This window comes from Histomonas meleagridis (genome assembly GCF_020186115.1).
Source record: "Histomonas meleagridis strain 2922-C6/04-10x chromosome Unknown contig_72, whole genome shotgun sequence".
NCBI lineage: Eukaryota > Parabasalia > Tritrichomonadida > Dientamoebidae > Histomonas > Histomonas meleagridis.
This window is the reverse complement of record NW_027150914.1, coordinates 71,800-94,922: the sequence shown is the minus strand read 5'-3', so window position 1 is coordinate 94,922 and position 23,123 is coordinate 71,800. Positions and strand designations below refer to the sequence as shown.

The following is a 23,123-nucleotide window of genomic DNA, read 5'->3' as shown; positions in this document are numbered from 1 at the left end:
TAAAGGCCATTCTCTGAATGCATTACTTTCAAGCTCGCCAACATCAATAATTATAATGTGTTCTGTAACATTCATATAATCATTTGAATAATCATTGGAATCAGATATTGTGAGTGTTTTTGTCTCTTCGTCACATGATTGCTTTGTATTAACAAAAAATATAATCATTAAAATCAAAAATATTTTGAAATTTTGTTTATTTTTATCATAAATTAAATAACTTTTATAAAAATATTTAATAAATTGAAAAAGAATATTAAATATAATTAAAAATGATATAATATATAAATTGTTAATTGTTGATTTAAATATGTAATATAAGAAATTCCTCAATATAAAATAAAATATTTTTACTTTATTCATTATATAAATATCAAAATAAATCGAAATTTTCTTCAAAGTATAAATAAAGTGATATTTAAATTTATAAAAAGTAATTAATTCGAAACATTTTTTCATAATATCAAATGGTGTTATAAATAAATGACTTAATAAATGATAATATTTGCAACTTATTTTATGGTACTTTATATATGAGAAAAATGAAATTTTGTAATTTGAATGATTTTTGTTATGATTTGACAAATAATGAATATATTTGTTCTGTTGAAGTTGATTTGTTGTTACATTTTTGTTTTTGAAATTTATATATTTTATATTTTTATGATAAATTTTTTCATCGAAAAATATGTTGGATATAAGATCAATGAAATGAATGGTGAAGATCACTAATATACATATTTCGTTATTTTTCATCAATTTGACGATCGTAATTACAAGATATATTCTTGATTTTGACTCAAACTAATAACCTTCAAATTTTCATCAAAAATGTATGAAATTGGTTGTTTTCCATCTGAAATTGCAAGTGTCATCAAAAATTTAATCAATATGAGTCATAAACAATGATAAGTGAGATGATAATGTTTTCTTCTCATTTTCGCTTTTAGCTTGATACAAAATATTCTTGTAATCATATCAATTTTACACACAAAACGATCAAAATCACTCAATACAACAATAATTCAATACTGAGCTTTCATATGAAATTATCAACTTTTCTATATAGTCATTTCAATTATTTTAAAATCCAACTGCCTTTTACAGTCAAATTAAAATCTGATACATTAAAAAACATTTTCACATAAATTATCTTCATAAGCAATGAACATTTTTAAAAAAATTTTTTATTGTTTTTTGATGATGATAGCTCCTTTCTTGTATTCAGCAGTGATTTAAAAGCGACTCATATGTCCAAACAAAGCGATTTATTCAAAAAGAAAGAACAAATTTATTTTCTAGATAAATGAACAACAAAAAAAAAAAAAACGATTTTTTCATTTAAATTTATAAACTATTCGAATATTTTAACAAACGCTAATTAATCTTGGAATTCTTAAGCTATTCCAAGTATGTAATAAGAATAGTCCATGTTTTATCATTGTCCTATTCTCTTATATTTTCGACAGAAACAAAGCAACAACAATTAATTTACTTCTTTGAAACTCATATTTTAAAATTTTAATATCATTTTGTAGAAGTTGTATTTGAATGCTTGTCTTCAAATATTTGGATAGAAATTATTTTTGTACAAAATGGCATTGAAATAAATTTAGTATCTTAGAATTTCATAAAGTTGAAAGTGATTTACACTTATGAAAATATCAGAACACTAATAGAGTTGTAAGATAAAATGGACATTCATTTCATAATTTATAAAAAACAAAACATTTATTATACATATATACATATATCCATGCGAGCACACACATTTAGTCCGCTTGCTCTTCATCTATATCAAATGACAATATGTTTCCATCGCTCAAATTAATCTGTCTTGACACTATTATGAAGTCATTGATCACTTGTCTTAACTTTTCGCAGCTTTGCGCCCCGTTTATTATTTCTCCGGAGATACACCTTAGTTCATCCTGGGTAAGGTTTGGGAATGTTGAAACCAACTTCTGGAAGACGAAATCAAATATTTTGGTCACGTCCAAAAAATTTAATTTTCCGGCAGCTGCAATTTGGAGCAAATGATACAATGACTGCGTGACTTGCGAGAACAAGAAAGAATGTAATCCGTCAAACATCACATCAAAGAATTGTGATATTAGTTCGAAATAAAACGTTGAATAAAAGTCATTAATCACATTTAAATCGTTGTTTGAATCTAATTGCAATAAAACTGTTGAAACACAATTGAACGATAATTCAGATATGTCCGTTTGTGGATGAAGCATCCCATAAAAACAATAATGAAATAAGCAATTAAACATTTCGCGAGGTATCTGAAAGAAGTATTCAAAAATGGATCGAATTAATTTATAAAAAGGTAAACGTATTTCGGGGTACTCCGTAAACGTCTTCGAAATGTGTTCAAAAGTTGGCGCCAAAAAGTTATTGAATAAATATGGGACTAAATCGACATTGCCTTCCTTGATTAATATTGAAAAAAATTCAAATGCTTCAAAAGAATGAAATTTACCAAAATCAGAATAAACTTCATTAACTAATGTGGGGATACAAGATGATTGTGGAAATGATTTTAGAAATTCTTGGAATAATTCATATAATTGATGTCTTTCTAACTCATTTTGTGTGTTCTTAAAATCATTTATTATGTTTTGAATAATTTGTTCAATCGATTGTTGAAAATCATTTCCAACAATTGATATTAATTCTGTTATGATGTCAATTCGATTTGCATGATTTAATAAAACGACTATCATTTTTTGTCTTTCGGCTTCATCTCGACAATTTTTAACAATATATTTTAAACTTATAAAAAATGATTGATGTAAAAAAGGAGGGATTTTTTGTAAAAGAACATCAATTTGCTCAAATATTTGATTCGAATAACCGTTATCAACGATCAATTTCCCGCAACTTTTTGTTAAGTTTATAAACGTTTTGACGGCTACAAATTGGGCAAATTGATTTCCGCTTACAAAATACTCAAAATGCTTTGATAATGTTATTTCTAAAATAGGCAAGTTATTTGCTAAATACCGAGGATATAATGATACTATATACATAAATGCGGCAGTTATTTGAGGTGAAAATTCATCATTATTTTGCATAAATCGTAATAATGACTCAATGATAATAGACAAAAACGCCTTTTCTTCGTTTTCTCCACACACACCTGAGATTGCGCCAATTGAATATATAATTGGTAACATTTGTTCATCATAATTTGGTCCATTAATTTTTTCGACAATAGCACCTAGAATTTCATCTTTATGTACCCGAAATAGAATTAAAAGAGTTTCGCTCATCTTATCAAAGAGTTCTTTGTCACCATCGTACTCGGGCGGTTTTGACATGCGACCACATAATGACTGCTGCAGTGGGAACAAGAAACAATTTGAGAAAGGAAGCATTTGTGTGTCACAAATAAATACCTTGGCAAGGTAATGCCACATGTCAACAATTTGGGCAAAAAGTTCTTCATCAACAATTTTTGTATATTCTATCATCCATTGAATTACAGTGTCATTTGGCATCAACGCACATCGATCTAACGTTACAAACTTTATAAGAATGTTTACAAGTGATGGAACTAATTCTTTGTCAATTAACATGGTTGAATCATTAGAAAGTAGACATATAAATTGGTTAAATAGCGTGACAATTAATGGGTTTGCTGTAGCTCTTTCACGTGAAACAATAGATGATAAACATTTAAGAATTGGAATTCGAAAATGTGGATATGGCATAAGATCACTAAAGAAAAAATCAAATATCTTGTCGTCTTCTACAAATTTAAGATCAACCCATTCGAGATATTGGGATAACGTAATTAATGATTCAATTTTGATTTCTTCCATATTGTTTTCTTGCAAAAAAGCAAATCTAAGAAAGTTATAGATTATTTGAAAATTTTGATATAAGGCCAAAATCAATTGCCTCTTTTTTGAAGCAATTAATTTGGAATGTCGTATTTGTTCTGAGAAACTTCCAAAAAAGTAAACACAGTTGAGCATAGTCATGGGATTTTCATTAGAAATAGCTATGATATCAGAAATAAAAGAAGGCCAGTTTTCAGGCCATTCTTCAAATAGGATTTGAATCAATACACTATCTAGTTGGCGAAGAACTTGAATATTTAACCCTTTTGTTGGCCATTCTCGAACCAAATCAAAGTAAAAACTTTTTAATTGTGATTTTTGTTGTTCCGAAAAAAGATTCCATTGTGATTTTATTTTAGACGCAATAGCTGAAAGGCAGAGGTATTTTGCTTCCTGAGAAGTTGAATCCGTAAATAAAGTGTGAAAAATGTATAATGAATATGGCTGGTCAGATAAGGATTGAATTAATTCGCGTGATTTTTCAGATTCTAATGTATTTTGATAGAAACATTTAGCTATTTCTTCGAAATCGCTGACTTGGATTGGAATGGTTGAATTCATTTTTTGGATTACCAATTTTGAGTAAAGTATCCATAATTGAACGTAAAAACTTTGAATTAATATTCAATAATTCGATGTTTCAATGTGTCAAAAAAGTGATTATTTAAACGTACGCCAAACCTAAATGTCACTTTCCCCATCGGTTACATCATTAAAAGAAACAAAAAAATCAATAAAAAAACACATGTTTTTGTGAAACCCTGAAAATGTCATATTAAGGTTTTCATTTACGACATGAATGACATTGAGTTTTAGAAATATTTTGAGTCATAACATTCTAATAAGATCAAAGAATACATCATTTTACATTAAAATTTAATCAAATGAGAATTGAAATTATTAGATTGATGTAGATATAACGAGGAACAAAATAATAAAATATAAATCTCATGTGTATCAAAGCACCAACGTCATGAGTGAGGAGATTTTATACGATCAAAATAGATTCAAAATATTTCTAAATTTGAAACTGAAATTATCGTATTTTTTTTTAAGTAATCCTCCTTGTTTAACACATAAATACGATGCCTTTGTCAAAGTAAATTTCAATTTGCTCACTACTTTACTTGTGAAAGCTTCTACAAGTATTTAAATACTGTTTAGTAATTCAACAAAAGCACTTTTGTTTTCAAAAAGTCAAAATCGGTTTAAAGTGACAATAAATTACGCAATAGTACTTGTTTATTTCTATAACTAATTATCCGAGTTGACGAAATTAATCAAGTTTTTAAGGCCTTTGATTGAATTATCATCATAAGAAGTATCTTTTGAGTTTCCTCCTTCAGCTTCAACATCTAAATAAGCATGTGCAAAATCAATAAGCTTCACATTCATCGGAGCTTCGTCATCATCACCATCATACACAGCAAGGACAGATGCTGAGTAAAGTCTCATATTAGGAAGAATTGCCTGAGTTTCTTTCAGCTTTTTGGAAATGTTCTTTATCGCGCGAACGAATTGCGTTCTTCTTTTTCCATTAAGAAAAGTTTTCAAAACATGTGCAAATTTCTTGGCAGTCATTTGTCTTCCTTCTTTTCTATCCCAATGGTGTACAACTTCTCCATTACGTCGGATGCATATATCTATGCACCTAATTGCATAAGAAGCTGTTGTTGTATTAAATATATGTGAGAATTGGCGATTTGCCTTTTCTTGAGAAACATCGACTTCAAATGATCGAGTTCCAAGCTTAATATCTGCTATACAAGGCGAACTCATGTTTGCGGTTAAATCTTGGAGAATTAACCATTTCTTATCCTCATAAACAGTTGAGCCCAAGAAGATAGGCAAACATTGGCAGAGGGGGGTGTTCTTAATGTTCTTGTAAAAATACTCTTCGCGAGGTATGAGTGGCTTTGCCATGGAGGCGATTGGGCCATAAACTTTTTTAAATTTACCATGCCCACCTCCTTGGTTATTCAACACACCTTGAAACTGGTAATCTTGTTTTATACTTTTACTTTTGTTCAAAGGGCTCGAAGTTGTTGAAACACAATCCATAAAATGGAATTTGAGTTCAACTTTTTTTCAATATGCTTGACCATCTAACTTATCTCAAAATTTGAGAGTCATAAAATGTTTTAAAAATGAAACGATATGTAAATGGAACAGTTTTATTTCATTATCATATTGTTCAACTCAAATTAATTTGCTTAAACATCTTATTAATTTTTATTGTACTATATAAATACAAAGTATCATCAAATATAATATATGTTATTCTTTGAAAATTGGCTTTTTTTCAAATTTGCCAAAAATTCGAAAATTATCTTAAATTGAAATTTTGAATGTCCCAGAAAATTTGAGTGCAAAAAGCAACAAAGCCGTACGTTAACTATGGACTTCTTGCATTGGACCAAAACTACCAATTTATTGATCACGAACTAACAAACCTCATTGTCCCCAACAAGCTCTTCTTCTTGCACAAAAGCAATTCAAACATATGTTTATTTGACACAATTCAATCCAACATTGTTTTCTATTTTTTTAAAGTAAATTTCAGAAGAAACCCCATCTTCACAAAGAAAGAGCGTTAATTGGTGTCTTCGAGAGTTGTCATTATTAAAAAAGAGTATTCGAGATATCTTTCAAATCAAAAACTTTTTTCTCCATTTTATATCAAGCATATTAGCACTACAAAATAAAAAAAATCATCAATTATATTTTTACAAACAATTTCATTTTTTTAAATTTTTTAACATTCACTTTTACCCAACATTTCTTCAATTTCATGTGTTTGCTTTCTGTACTCTTCGACATGTTCTTTCTTCGTTTGTATTTCTTGCTCCAGTGATGAAATTTGTACGTATTCAGCATTAAGCTGCTGTAACAAATATTTAACATCGTTTAGTTTTTTGTTTGAGTCTTCTTTTTTCAACTCTTCTCTCTTCGATAAAAATTTTAGTTCATTTTGTTTCCTTTTGATTTGATTTTCAGAAATTAACATCTTTTCTTTGCAAGCGCTAATATCTTTTTGAAGGGATTCGATTTTTGCATCTGTTTTTTGCTTTTTTTCATTAATATCTTGTAATCGATTTTGAATGCTTATAAGTTGACTAATGATTTCTTTGCCCGAGTAACTTTGTTTATTTGATTTGTAAATCGCCGAAAGAAGTTGAGGCTTCATTGATAATAATTGAGGGTATTGTTGAGAATATGATGTGAAATTTGTTGTAATTTCAGAAAGAATTTGAGGGAATTTAGACATGGACATTGATAAAAATGAAATTTGAAGAGAAACATCATTAGTTTGAAGAATTTGAATTTCTAGCTTTGAAAGGATTTCAGGACATTGCCATTCTTCGATGATCTGAATTAGCGCTGGATCAGCAGATTTATTGGTAAGGTGGAGAGGCTGTGATTGACATAAATCTAAAAACATGGAAAAAATTTCTTCAGAATAATTATCAAAAATTGGCGAATCCATTCCAAATCGTTCTCTTGCTCTTGTAGATATTGAACTCATTTTTTCTAGGTTTATGGTGTATTTATGATTATTATGATTTATTTGTTTTATTTTCATTTTTTGGAGCAATTAACGTATTCTTGGCAACAAAGATGGAGGAAAACGTATCTGAAGCCAGGAAAATAAGCTTAAAATATTACGATGATTTTTTATCTGAAATTCATGCATGCATGAAACAGGCTGATTTAATTTTACAAAATTCAAGATTAAATGCAGAATCAAAAGCCTCAACAGAACAAAATAAACAAACAACACCAAAACCACGCAAAAGGTCACACATCCCTTCTCCATCACCACAATCAAAATCAATAAGTATGAATTCAAAAGTTTCAAATTCAAATTCTCGTGGAAAAGTTTCAACTTTTGACACAATTACACCAAAGAGTAATATTCCCAAAACGCCTACTTCCAAATCTCGACAACGTACATCTCTAATTTCACGTAAATCCAAAGATCCACCAAAGGAAACTCTAAAAAAAGTTGATTCCGAAACCAAGCGAGCGCGTTGCCAATCCCCACCAAGTTCTCCAAGGAAGTCAACCAATAACTCAACATATAAAACATTAATTCCTGTTCTTTCATCAGAACGGAGATCAAGTTCAGCTCGTTCTGGTGCCAGATCAGTACGTAGTAGCTTCAGGAGCAAGAACATTGAGGATAAAAATTCAACAACAAATAATTTAAGAAAAAGTATAAATCAAAATGAAGAAAATGAATCAAAAATTATCACGACAAAAGAACGTCAGAAATTGATAAAGAAAGAAGAGACATCAAATAATAGAATTGTTAGGAAGAAATTCGAAGAATTTTCACCGAAACAAGTGAACGCAAATCGAACAATGAAGAAAGAAACAGAAGAAACAATGAACAAACAAGAACAAAGAATTAACAAAACAACAAAAGCAAAGGCAGAAGAAATGCCAAGTAAACAAGATAAAGCGCAAATAATAAAAAAGGAAACACAAGAAAAATTAAATAAAGATGAACAAAAGACAAATAAACAAAAAACAGAACGAAAAGATGAATGGACAACAATCAAAGATATCTCTAATAATAACTCAAAAATCAAAAAAGAAAATAAGCAAAATGATGATAAAGATGAATGGGTATCGATTAAAGATATCTCTAATAATAACGCAAAAACCAAAAAAGAAAACAAGCAGAATGAAGATAAAGATGAATGGGTATCAACGAAAGATATCGCTAAAATTGGTACAAAAAATAATAAAGAAAAAATAAAAGAAAGCAAACAAAATGAAGACAAAGATGAATGGGTATCAATCAAAGATATCTCCAACACTAATGGAAAAGCCAAAAAAGAAAATAAACAAAATAATGATAAAGATGAACAAAAGACAAACAAAATACCAAAAACAGAACGAAAAGATGAATGGGTATCGATTAAAGATGACTCTAATACAAATGGAAAAGCCAAATTAGAAAGTAAACAGAATGAAGATAAGGATGAATGGGTATCAATCAATGATATCTTTAACACTAATGGAAAAGTCAAAAAAGAAAACAAACAGAATGAAGATAAGGATGAATGGGTTTCGATTAAAAATATTTCTAATGATAATGGAAAGACCGAAAAAGAAAACAAACAGAATGAAGATAAGGATGAATGGGTATCAATCAATGATATCTCTAACACAAATGGAAAAGCCAAATTAGAAAGTAAACAGAATGAAGATAAGGATGAATGGGTTTCGATTAAAAATATTTCTAATAATAATGCAAAAATCAAATTAGAAAATAAACAGAATGAAGATAAGGATGAATGGGTTTCGATTAAAAATATTTCTAATGATAATGCAAAAATCAAATTAGAAAATAAACAAAATGAAGGCAAAGATGAATGGGTTTCGATTAAGAAGGAATCAGCACCAGCGAAAGTGTCCGCTGCTCGTGTACATCACAACTTTGAGGATAAGGAAATGCCAAAGATGCCAAGGTGCCTCAGGAACCCGCCAAAAGACCGCAATGTGGCAACTAAAACTGAAACAAGCTAAATCATTAAACATGTTTTTAAGTAAATTTCAAAATATTTACATTCTATGCATAAGCTTTAATCCTATTTCCAAATATTTGGTACAATTTTAATGAGATTAATATCTTTGAATTAATGTCACTTTCGAACTTTTTTAAGTAATTTGTTGTCAAATCTTTATTAATGGGAAATCGATCTAGTAAACCAAATGTTCCAAATGAGCATGATACAACATTACCAATTAACCCTTTCTCAAGCAAGTGGATGCAGAATTTACAAATGCTTGAAGAAATTATTTTAAACTTGAATGAAGAAAACTTTTTTAAATCAATTCATGAAATAACTAATTACCTTGGAGATAATTTTTTAGATTTTGAAGACCTCAGTCTCAGTAGATTTATTTATTCTGCATTTCTTTCACAAATGAAAGATGTGAATTTATGTTTGAATTTAATCAAAGAACTTAATATAATAATTACATTTACACATTATCTTCTCAATTTGTATTCTCATGAATCTTTTTTTCTTCTTGAGATGATGATCAAATCAAATTTAATATCTGTGGATTTATTAAAAAATACTGAAACATTATATTTTGCACATTATTCATTAGAAGCAAAAATTAAAATGTTACTAAAAAAAGATCAATATTTCTTAAATAACTTAAAAAGAATGATTGGGAACTTCATAAGAAATATATTGAAGAAGGACATAATCCAAATGAAATTGCAAAAATAATTCGAAATGATGAAATTGAAAAACTTCAAGAAATATCATCACAAAATGAATTTAATTTTAATCAAAGAATTAAACCATCACTTTATGAAAGATGTTCATTTATTAATAAAAACAATGTTACACTAATTGATTATGCAGCATTTTTTTCTGCTATCAAATGTTTTAAATATTTGCTTATGAATGGTGCAGATGTGGAAAACACAGGTAAATATGCAATTGCAGGTGGAAACATTGAAATTGTTCATTTATGTGAACAAAATCATTCATCATTTAAAGATGCATATGAAACAGCGATTGAATTTTATCGCAATGATATATTTTATTATCTTTATGAAAACAAAATTGGAGAATATGATAAGGTACATACTAGCATGTTTTTACTTTCAAATAATGAAGCATTTAACATCAACTTGCTTAAATTTATATTCGAACTAGAAGGAATTGACATAAATGAGAAAGATGTTTACTTTAAATATTTGGTAATTCTTTATATTATTTGAAATAATACTCATTCATGCATCTGAAAAAGGTCAATTAGAAATAGTGAAATTGCTTCTTGAATATCTTCTAAAGCAAAAAGTAATTGATATCAATGCTGTAAACATTAATTTATTTTATTTAAAATTTGTTTTAATAATTTTTTATTTTAAAATAATATTTGGAAATTATTTAAATTATTTAGAACAGCACTTATGTTGACATCTAAAAATGGTCATTTAGAAATAGTTAAATTGCTTCTTGAACAGGAAGGAATTGATATCAACTTTAAATATGTATATATACTTTATTTAAAATTTATTTTATTAAAATAATATTTCAAAATAATATTGGGATTATATTTAAATTATGCGATACAGCACTTATGTTAGCATCTGCAAATGGTAAAGAAGAAATAGTTAAATTACTTCTTGAACAAGAAGGAATTGATGTTAATCATATTGATATTTTGTCATATTTAGAATGTATTTTATTAATTTAACATTTTAATATAATATTTGGAAAATATTTAACATATTTAAAACAGCGCTTGTGTTTGCATCTGAAAAAGGTTATACAGAAATAGTCAGTTTGCTTCTTGAATATAAAGGAATTGATGTTAATCATATGGATATTTTGTTATATTTGGAATTTATTTTATTGATTCAATAATTAAAAATAATATTTGGAAACTATTTGAAATATTTTGGACAGCACTTTTTAAAGCATCTGAAAATGGTCACGTAGAAATAGTTAAATTACTTCTTGAACATAAAGAAATTGATGTTAATAATATAGACATTTATATGTTTTATTTGAAATTTATTTTATTAATTTGGAATTTCAAAATAATATTTATAAATTATTTAAATTATTTGAAAAAGCACTTATGATTGCAACTGAAAAAGGATATATAGATACAGTTAAATTTTTTCTTGAACAAGAAGGAATTGACATTAATGCCGAAGATATTTGTTATTTTTATTTAGAATTTATTTTAATAATTTGATATTTAAAAATAATACATGGTAATTTTTAAAATTATATAACAATGCACTTGTGTCAGCATCTGAAAAAGGTTATACAGAAATAGTTAAATTACTTCTTGAACATAAAAGAGTTGATGCTAATTGTGGGGATATTTTGTTAATTGGTTTAATATTTAAAAATAATATTTAAAAATTATTTAAATTATTTGGAAAAGCTCTTTTGATTGCAATTGAAAATGGTCATACAGAAATTGCTAAGTTACTATTTGAACCAGAAAGAATTAATACTCGATTTATATATATATAATAAATATTTATTCAATTCATTAAATGTTGTTTTCTTGAAATTTTATGTTTCCAATTTATATCTGAAAATTCAATAAAATATTTAATACATTACTCATTATAGCATCTATGAATGGTAATATTGAAATAGTTAAATTACTTATTGAACAAAAAGGAATTGATGTTAATGTTAAAAATATTTTAATGTTTTATTCATAGTTTATATTATTTATTATATATTTAATAATATTTTTTGGGAGTTTTTTAAATAATTTCGAACAGCACTTATTTTTGCAGCACAAAATGGTCATATAGAAATTGTTAAATTGCTTTTGAAACAAGAAGGTATTGATACTAATATTAAAGATAAAAATTATTCACTTAATATGATATTTCATTATAAAATATGGAATATATTATTATTATTTGATACAGCACTTATGAGAGCAACATCAAAAAATCATATAGAAATAGTCAAATTACTTCTTAAACAAAAAGGAATTGATATTAATGCGAGAGATAATATTTCTTGGAATAATTTAATATTTTACTATTATATATGGAAATTATTTTAAATATTTAAAACAGCACTTATAAGTGCAACAGAAAAAGGTTATTTAGAAATTGTTAAATTACTTCTTGAACAAGAAAGTATTGATATCAGTGCTATAGATAATGTTTCTTGAAATAATTTAGTGTTATAATATACTATTTGGAAATTATTTGAATTATTTAAGACAGCACTTATTTGGGCATCTCAAAATGGTCGCACAGAAATCGTTAAATTACTTCGTGAACAAGAAGGATTTGATATTAATGCGAAAGATACATATTTGTTCTATCTAATACATGTTTTAATAATTTGGTATTTCATAAAGATATTTGGAAATTATTAATATTGTATAATACAACATCTTTGATTAAACATGATACTGAAGTTGTTAAGATGCTTAATTCAAAAACAGAAAAGTAAAACTGTCAGCAAAATATAATGTGGTTACTAGGAAATTATTTACATCATAAAAATGCGGGGAGATATATTTAAAAAGTTTTAATAAAAATTATATGAAATGTTTTCTTATGTTTCTTTTTAAATTGTATAATGCATGTAAATACTAAATTGCTAATTTGCTTTGTTCATGATTATAATAGATATGTAACAATAAACTTTACTTAAAATCATGTAAATAATATCTGTATCAGAAATGGATAAAATTTTATATTTTAAGGAAATAGTCATTTCTTCAATTTTCAAATAAAGTATAGTAAATATCAAAAATATCTCTAATGTTTTTCCATATAACTCCAACCAAAGAGAATTCAATAAAAAGATGAGGATATTGAAATTTTGATACACTTATTACAGTTTCGGATAAGATAATGACTGCATTAAAAATTTAAAGATTGTAATTTTAATATATAGAAATTTAAACTTATCCAAAGTTATTTAAATATCATAACAATTTTATACATTTGGTAACATCAATCATTTCTTGTAAAAACCCAAGAAATAGAGTCAGCACAAAAAATGTACCGCAGCCAAATAAACTCAGAAAAACTTACAAAACACGCACATAAACTCTCAAATTTTGTTTGCTCTTTAACGGTTTTATATTTATGGGCTTACAACAGAAATTGTACTTTTATTTCAATTTTCTTAACTTATCTGCCTGAGGCCCAGAGTAAAATTTTAGCATTGAAAAATTAAGGAACGTCTAATAGAATTTTCAATGAAATGATAAAAGTTTTTCAATGGAAACGATATTTCTTATTGAATTATGGATGTGGATAAAAAAACAAAATCATCGAGAGCCCATGACTCTTTCATCAGATTGGAAATGAATAAAAAGATACACAAATCAAGCACCTTGGTTTATTTATTTTTTATATGTATATGGTTTAATATTTCTTGAATGAATAAATAATAATAATAATAAAACTAGTTTACATTTTCTAATAATTTTCGCAATTGATCTGACTTGAAATCAATCTTATCTGCTAATTGTGGGAATATAATTCGTGGAGGCTTTGGCTGTTCAGGTTGTTGTTCATTTGACTCCTGCACTCCTTTTAACGCAAAGCTGTTTTCAGTATTAATAGGCTCAGTAACGAGTGTTTCTGGGTGAATACCGTTTCCGCAATTAATTGCATGATATAAACTTATTACATAACCTGAATGCCTATTTATCCATGTCCATCTATTCTTTATAGCATTAACTGACCTTCCAGCAAAGAACTTTGATATTGTGGACCACTTATGTCCATAGATATTAGATAATTTAACAAGCAATAAATCTTCTTGAAAATTCCAATCATTTTTGTTGATACCTGGAGTTATTTGATTTACCCACCTTTCTCTACATTGTTTTCCATTTCGATTTGGGAGTTCTTCTGCAATACGTTTCCAATTTGTTGGTCCATACTTCTGTACACTTTTCCGAAGTAAGTTGTCTTCTTCTTCAGTCCATCTTACTTTCTGTGGCTCGCGATTTCTTTTTTCTTTAAACATGGCTGACATTAAAAAGAATTTAACCGACTGACTCAGTTCCGATTCCCCAAACCTTCAACTGTTTCAAAAAGTCAAGTTATTTAAGAGAACACAACCAAAGCAGTTTTTTGAATGCGTTGTAATTCGAATCACACGTTGATTTTCAATGGTCTTCACAGAATTTTCTGAGGGGGTTTGGTATTTGTGATGATAGCGCACAACCTATGGTATCGGACCCCATAATTTTCTGAAATCTAATTCAATTCAACACAATTGTTCACAGTTGTTGTAAAATTTACTTAAATTTTCCAATTCAAAATTCGATAATTAAAATGGGAAGGTGCAATCAAATAAACGTATTCCCCTGAACATTAAAATTTAAAATTAAATTTATCAAATACTCAAGCGCTGGTGCAATTACACTCCACACGATGTGACAGTTCATTATGATAACCTGTTTAGATACATATATTTGAAAATTAAAATAACTTGAAAATTTTGATTTAGATAATCAGTTTACAATCAATATTTTTAACGGATAAACAGAGGAAATATGTTTTGAAGTCATTGCTATATATTATTTTTTCAAACTTTTTTTAAAAATAAATTTTTTATGATAAAAAAAAGAATTTAAGAAGACTAAAAAACTCTAGGATTTATATGATGAAAATCTTCTAAGTTATTAATTTAACTTGTTTATTAAGTAAATTTTATCCCTCAACACATTTATTCTTACTTGTAATACTTAAATTAGAAAAACATATTAACAAATACCAAAGCCACTTTACTTAAATTTTTCTTTTTAAGCTGGTATCAAATTTATAAAAGTGGCATTTTTGAGGGGATTTAACATTATTAAAAACAGAAATATCTTCATTAGAATTTCCTTTATGAAGAATATAACAATTGGAATTAAATTTGATACGATTATTTTATATAATTAATAAAAAAGTACTTTTTTTATCAATGTTTTGGTTTTCTCTTGTTAAAATAAACTTCTATTTCCATGATTTTATTTTATAAGTCTTTTCTTTTAAATGCGTTCACCTATTTTCTTAAATGTTAAAAAATGAAAATATTCGATTTATGTTTCATTGATTAATTTCTAAATAAAATTGATTATATTTATTAGCTATAATAATAAATCATATCATTCTCCAAAAACTTAGATGAAACATAATATTTTTAAATCGTCATATTATTTTAAATTTCTTTTATAATGTTTTTTGGTGCATAAATTTTTAAACGTTCACCAATCTTGAATGCTAAGAAGGAAAGGAGGAAAACTAAAAAAATTCGAATTTTCTGATTCAACTGATTCTGAATACTCTCTTTCCGATTCAATTAGTCATGGTGAAGATGGTAATCCTAATATAATAGAATCTGAATCAAGTGAAAATCCCATTTCAAGTCCTCAATTCATTACAGATGCTAATTTATATAATTCACCAGATCGAAAACTATGGACGTCCAAATCCGAAATTAATATCAAAGATTCAAGTCATTTAACAGATCACATTAATATAAAACATACTTTCCACTGGTTTTCTGGTGTCTTTATTCCTGTATTTTATAATCTTCTATGTGTTACATATTTCCTTGATTTACATCGTACGATTTCAAACATTGGTTGGGGCTATAGTCTTCTTTTTTATTTTATTACCACATGTGTTTCCATTGGAACACTTACAAGTATTTGTGTTATTGCCACTAATGGAGAAATGAAAGAAGGCGGATGTTATTATTTATTATCACGTACACTTGGTCCCGAAATTGGGGCTGCCATTGGTATTACTATTGTTATAGCGCATTCTACCTCTGTATCTCTTCGATTACATTATGTTTCTCTTCTTATCACAAATTTTTATTCATCGAAACCACTTTTGTCATCACTTTATTGGGATCGCGTTTTATGGCAATTTCTTTTAAACATCATTGTTTTATTTTTAGGCCTTCCTTCGATCAAATTTATCATAATTTTTCTGATGACATTATCGCCAATTTTATTAATTTCTATTGTTAGTAATTTTTTAGGGTTTTTTATTCGTAAGCCTGGTGATCCAACATATTTTACTGGGTTATCTACTGAAACATTAATAAAAAATTTTAATCATTCGATAAATAATGTTTGGCAAATATTACAATTTTTAGGTGTTTTATTTCCTGCGTCAAATGCAGTAATGACATGTGCGAATTTTAGTGGAAATTTAAGGAACACTGGTAAATCTATACCTATTGGAGCTTTTTCTGCTATTTTTTTATCAGTTTTAATCATATTGATAACAATTTTATTACAATCATCATCATTTAATATAACAAGTGATGAAAGTTTTTTGTTTATTAATAACTCAGCTGTACCAATTTTAGGTTATATTGGTTTTATTTGTTCATCAATTTGTTCATCAATTACAATGAACACTGGTGGCACACGTATATTAATAACATTAATAAATGATAAATTATTACCCAAATTTTTAAAGAAGATAAAAATCAAGAACGAATTTTTAAGTTGTCATTTAATAGTTACTATAATATCATTATTATTTTCGTTTATAGATAATCCAACGTTATTAACGCAAATTACAAATATTATATTTTTGATACCATTTTCATTTATCAATCTTACAGTATATATTGCTGATTCAGCACATTATCCAGGATTTAGACCTTCTTTTACATTTTATAATCGATATGTTTCATTGTTTTTATCGATCATCTGTATCATTCGTATGTTTTTAATAAAATGGGAATATTCATTAATTTTTATTATCATATTTATAATCATTTGGTACATATATAAGCGATTAAAACTTAATGATAATTGGGGTACTGTTACTCAATCACATATCTTTTATTCGACTTATAAAGAAGAATTAAATTTATATCATATTAAACCTCATGTAAAAACATATCGACCGAATTTAATATTAATCACATTATTACATCCTGATTTAATACGGAACACAATTGATTTTATTAATGAATTATTGAATGGCCATGGAATGGTATCTGTTGGCCGTATATTTATAACTAATAATTATTTAAATGATTATAACTTTAATAAGTTAATAGAAGAACGTGATGGTACTTATTTAACAGATGATTATAATTATCATACATTTTATGATATAACTATATCTAAAACTTTTGTTGAGGGGTTACAAGACTTATTATTATTAATGGGAATAGGAATGATGAGACCTAATACATTATGTTTAATTTATCCAAAGTTTTGGTATGATAATGAAAATGTAATTAATTATAATAATTATAATGAATTTATCGATGCTATTAAATATGCTATGAATACGAAATATTCGATTTGTATCTTAAGAAACATCGAATTAATATCTGAAATTAATAACAATAAAAAGAATATCGATGTTTGGTGGCTATTTGATGATGGAGGATTAACTTTGTTACTTTCATATTTATTATTAAAGAATAAAAAATGGAAAAATTTGAATTTACGTGTAATAAAAATTATGAAAATTAATGGAGAAAATGAAAACGAAATCATTAAACTATTATATAAATTTCGTATTAATGCAGAAATTATTATAATCGATGAAAATGATTTAAATATTTCAAAGTGTACTTTGGATAAATGGAATGAATTAATGAAAAAAATTAATTATAATAATATAAATGAAATGGATATAATGAATAATAAATGTTTAATATTAACTGATCTGATTAAGAAGTATAGCTCTGACGCAGCTTTCATCGCTTTGACATTGGAAATCCCAAATGAAAATTTGGATAACGACATTTACATGTCGTGGATGGAAATGATAAGTGATATTGACATCCCGTTTATGTTTATAAGAGGTAACGGCGAAAATACTTTAAGTTGGACTGTGTAAATAAATTTTCAAATATTATTTAGAAATAAAAAATTATTAAATATTTATTTTAATGAACAAAGAAATTATTCAATTTAAAGGATTAAATATTCATTCATTATCATTTGGTACTAATGATTCATATCTTAAAGCTATGGAACCTAAAATTATTAAGATATTACCATTAGTTGAAAAATCTTATGCAATTCATGGTAAGATTAGTCCTGAATTATTAAAGTCATTAACAGAACTTCGAACAGATTTAATTACAATCATTAATAAAGAAACTAAGAATCCTTATGAATTAATTGAAAAACTTAAGACAGCTACAGATGTCCAAAAAGTTATTTCTAATTCTATGCAAAAGATTGGTGTATCTACAAAGAATTTAATTGAATCAGTCCAAAATAGAAATAAATCATCTAAAACTCAAGCAATTGCAGAAATCATTGAATATGTCTCTAATTCTATAGCAGCTATATTCCAAGGATTAAATGTTACATCATGTGAAAATGATTCGATTTATAATGATTGTATTAGAATATTCGATTCTTCTTTAATATCAGTACGTTCAATGATTGATATCCTTAAGACTTCTGCAGTTTCTTCTACTTCTATTCGTAGATCTACACGTTCATTTAATAGAATGTTTGATTCGATGCTTGATATTATGGAAGATACTAATATCCCAATTTATAAACAAAAGCCTACATCAGATATCGGTAAATCTAAATTAGAATTCATGAGAATTGCTTCTGATGTAATTAAATCATTATCTTCAACTATTACAGCTAGAGCAGAATCTAAAATCCCCGAAACATTTGAAATAATGTTCAATTCACAAGTCGAAAAATTAGAGAAATCTATGAAAGAATTAGAAACTAAATCAACTAAATTATTACAATTAAATACTGATAAACAAGCAGAGAAAGAATTTAATAATTTATTTGTTACTATTAAAGAACAATTTGGACAATTCAAAGCTAATGCTAAAAATCCAACATTAAACAAACAAGATTCGGCATTATTTGATTTAACTCATGACTTCATTAACTTAAGTGATTCATTTGGTGGGTTAACACGTGTTATTAATAAGTTAACTGATGCTGTACCTATAGTACCTGATTTAGAAAATGCCGAAAAACTTAAGAAACGTTATGTAATGCCATCAGTACCTAAAGACACTGCTAATTTGAAAGTTATTGATTCAGTTAAGAAGTTAAATGAATATATTAATATTTATCAACAAAAAGTCTAAAGCATTTTATGGATTATTCCCTAATGCAAAGAATGCACAATTAGCAGATTCAATGAACGAAGTATATACAGCTATAGATAATGTCGTATTACAAACATTAAGAGTTTCAGCTATATCGATGAACTTAGAATTGCAAAGTGGTTTAGCAACTACTTGTAGTAACATTGCAGTAAATTATGATTCATTACTTAAGGAATTACGTAGTAGATTCATGTTAAGTGGTGATTGGGATGGACAATCACCGAAATATAGAGAAAACATTAAGAACGCAATTGAAGAGACACAGAAAATCGCGCAAAAGGCATTAGAAATAGCCGAAGAAGAAGCTAAAGCACAAAATGCAGTTAACGCTAAGTTCACTAATGTATTAAATCCATTAACACAAGTTAAATCATCATTAGAAACTTATAATGATAAAGTCAAGACAATGAAGTCAAGTATCTCACGTGAATATGCTACAAACATGTTAGGAATTGGTATCACTTTATGCGACTCTGTAAATCATGTTGTGTTACATGCGAAGGCACATCCAAGTAGTGAAGAAAGCGTCGATAGTTATCTTTCATTAACTGAAGAAGTAACTGAACAAATGAAATTATTACTCGACGCGTCAACTAAAATTACTTCACAAGAAAAGAAAGTCGAAGAACCCGAAACTTTAGTCATCGACAGAATGAAAGGATTAAATGGAATCGGAGAGAAATTCGCAAAGCCGCATAACAATGAGTCACCTGAAGCAAAGGCACTGAGAGAAGGCGTAGTGGTAATATGTAAAGGTGCAAACGCATTAGCAAACTCCGCAGAAACTGCTTTGAACAATAAGAGAGAACAAAGGAAGAAACAAGAAGAAGCTGCAAAGAAGGGCGGCGCTGTCGTGAGAGTTGGAACAACAAAGGAAAGTTTGCTCAAGAGATTGGAGCTCGAGTCAAGAGTCATTAGAGCACGTATCATACTCGAGAAGTCTGAGAAGAATCTCGCTGAACTTGGATGAAATGAGGAGAAAATTTAACTAAAAAATTAATTAAAATTACTGTGATGTTTTATACAGAAGAATATGGAAACATTTGGAAAGGTCATCAGATGCGTCCTCATGTAATTACTTCTTTAATATAAACTTCGCAAGCAAATATATTATTCTGGACATGAGTTTCCAAATATTTGGTGTGAAACTTGTATAATTTACATGGAGAAAAACGACAAAAAGTGCAAACGTTGTACAGTTGTGTAATGCTTTGAAATGATGCTGTAAACAGCTGCCGATGGATTTTTCTATAGAACGATAATGAATTTTGAGTGAAAAGTTTTCTTGCATTGAATTACCTTATTTACAGTTTGGACAATCCTGGTGTTTCTGTTTTTCTTCCTTTCTCTAACTGAAATTACTCGTTTCAGTACTTGGTGTAATGGCATTTCAACAGGAGATTGCGAAACTGAACTCCAACAAACAGATAATGAATTTTCTTTTTCACATATTGGTGAAAAAGATTATTCTGTTACATCACCTCGTATCTCATGGCATCCTGGTGATGAAGTAACTGTTACTGGCGATGTTTTTTATATAAAAGGAGATGCTAAATTTCAAATCATTCCATACGATTTTAATAATGAACCAGATTGGTCATTTCAATCTTATCCAGTTGTTGATTCACCTGGCGAATATACTACATATACTAGAAAATGGATTATTCCAGGAAATTCACGTAATTTCACATTTCGTTTTGTCGGAAGTAATATTACCAATTTTAAGTTTAAATCTATAAAGTGGGATATAACTGGTCACTACGATGCACCCACAATTCGAAATGTCGAACTTGAAAATTCAAACATCAAATTAACATATGATACTCTTTTATTAAATATGACAATTTATGATAAAACCACTCAACGAACTTGACTCAACGTAGACAAACTATTGGTGGCACTACAATAAATTTAAAAACGACCAGTAGTTCAATTTCTATTGATACAATTACACCAGATAATCTTATTCACTTTAATATTGAACTTTTAGAGGATGGATTTCGATCTACAGTTGCTCTTGATAACAATGACTCCGAAATTCTTCCACCAGATTATCCGTTTCCATTTATCTCTTCACTTGGAGATCGTATTGTACTTCCATACTGTGAAGGCATCACACTTCCTGTTGATTTAACCGAACTTCTTGGACGTGATGAATTTTATTATAGTATTTATAGTTTATCAATGGGATTTGTTGGTCAAACAAATGATCAAAGTTCAATGATAATAATATTTGAAACGCCTTATGATAGTTCAGTAGCCGTTGTCCGTTATAATGAAGAATATTTATATATTAAACCACGATTTAGTCTTGAGAAAGGCCGTTTTTCATATCCTCGAAAACTTCGTTATGTCTTTTTAGAAGGAAATCATGTTTCTATAGCCAAAAGATATCGAAAATATGCGCAAGAAAAAGGATATTTAGTACCATTTACAGAGAAAATTAAAACTCGTCCAAACGTTGATAAATTAATTGGCTCAGTTAATGTATGGACTGTTGGTAGTTTTAATATTAATAAAATCAAATTATATACCGAAATGCAATCGTTAGGAATCGAACGAATATTATCATCAGGTGGAGGATCAATCAGTGAAGTTAATTATATGAATAATAATATGACTAATATCCTTTCAAGTCGATATGATATTTATCAAGATCAAATGGATCCCGAAAATATTATCAAAGGTTATGTAAGTAATTCGACAGCATATTTTTTATGATGCATTTCCTGATGATGTTATTGTTGATGAAAAATAATCAAATAATTACTTCATGGTCAGTAAATAATTTATCATGTCCAGCAGGTTCAACACTTGAAGAATGTCCACGAGTTGGTTGTCCAGTATTATGTGACTTAAGAGCGCCTGAATATGCAAAGAAGAAACTTGATAAAGAAATTTCTTCTGGTTATAACTTCACAACACGATTTATTGATACGACATTTGCATCACCTTATCGTGAATGTTATCATCCAGATCATCCTATGACTCGAACAATGTCATTAGAAGCACGAATCGAACTTTTTAAAGGAATATACAAATCGTGGATTTGTTGTAGGAACAGAGAATGGTAAAGAACAAGCTATACCTAATTGCGATTTCTTTGAAGGAATGATGAGTCCTGGCGAATATAGAGTACCTAACTCTGGAAGAGATTTAGAAACAGTGTTTACTTATGTTCCTGAAGAAACTCAATATATGGTTGATGAAACTTTACGAATTCCCTTTGTTCGAACTTGTTTATCATGATTGTGTTATAAGTTATTGGTATTGGGGAGATCATAATTCGAAAGTAATTCCTCAATGGGATAAAAGAGATTTGTTTAATCGATTATATGGAACTCCGCCAATGTTTTTGTTTAATCAAACAATTTGGGAAAGATATAAAAATAGATTCGTTCAATCTTATAAAACTGCAGAAGAAATTTCTTATTTAACTGGATATTATGAAATGACTGATCATAAATATTTGTCTGATGATTGGAAAGTACAACAAACAGTGTTCGGTAATAATAGGGTTATTGTCACCGTAAATTTCGGTGATAAAAAATTCGGAGGTATTGAACCAATGAGTAGTACTGTCGTCGTTTATACAGATGCACCTCCTTGGGCAATTGCTGTAATTGTAATTGCTGCTGTGGTAATTGATGGA

At 27.8% G+C, this 23,123-nt stretch overlaps 6 protein-coding genes across 6 annotated transcripts; 4 read left to right on the top strand and 2 right to left on the bottom strand.

The window, feature by feature from the left end:
* Positions 1-5,108: 5,108 nt before the first annotated feature.
* Positions 5,109-5,777, bottom strand: GO595_008791 (inositol polyphosphate kinase family protein; the record flags this gene model as incomplete). The annotated part of the gene is made up of 1 exon (XM_067922405.1): positions 5,109-5,777. The coding sequence occupies one exon, from the start codon at positions 5,775-5,777 to the stop codon at positions 5,109-5,111; it is 669 nt and encodes a 222-aa protein (XP_067771030.1).
* A 1,917-nt stretch (positions 5,778-7,694) lies between these two features.
* Positions 7,695-9,392, top strand: GO595_008790 (uncharacterized protein; the record flags this gene model as incomplete). Its single annotated transcript, XM_067922404.1, has 1 exon — positions 7,695-9,392. One exon carries the CDS (start codon positions 7,695-7,697, stop codon positions 9,390-9,392), a length of 1,698 nt encoding a protein of 565 aa, XP_067771029.1.
* A 4,406-nt stretch (positions 9,393-13,798) lies between these two features.
* On the bottom strand, positions 13,799-14,377 carry GO595_008789 (Myb-like DNA-binding domain containing protein; the record flags this gene model as incomplete). Its single annotated transcript, XM_067922403.1, has 1 exon — positions 13,799-14,377. One exon carries the CDS (start codon positions 14,375-14,377, stop codon positions 13,799-13,801), a length of 579 nt encoding a protein of 192 aa, XP_067771028.1.
* Positions 14,378-18,346: 3,969 nt separating this feature from the next.
* Positions 18,347-19,450, top strand: GO595_008788 (uncharacterized protein; the record flags this gene model as incomplete). The annotated part of the gene is made up of 1 exon (XM_067922402.1): positions 18,347-19,450. One exon carries the CDS (start codon positions 18,347-18,349, stop codon positions 19,448-19,450), a length of 1,104 nt encoding a protein of 367 aa, XP_067771027.1.
* A 52-nt stretch (positions 19,451-19,502) lies between these two features.
* Positions 19,503-20,441, top strand: GO595_008787 (uncharacterized protein; the record flags this gene model as incomplete). The annotated part of the gene is made up of 1 exon (XM_067922399.1): positions 19,503-20,441. One exon carries the CDS (start codon positions 19,503-19,505, stop codon positions 20,439-20,441), a length of 939 nt encoding a protein of 312 aa, XP_067771026.1.
* A 1,747-nt stretch (positions 20,442-22,188) lies between these two features.
* GO595_008786 (Carbohydrate binding domain protein) lies at positions 22,189-22,545 on the top strand (the record flags this gene model as incomplete). The annotated part of the gene is made up of 1 exon (XM_067922398.1): positions 22,189-22,545. One exon carries the CDS (start codon positions 22,189-22,191, stop codon positions 22,543-22,545), a length of 357 nt encoding a protein of 118 aa, XP_067771025.1.
* Between the last annotated feature and the right edge of the window lie 578 nt (positions 22,546-23,123).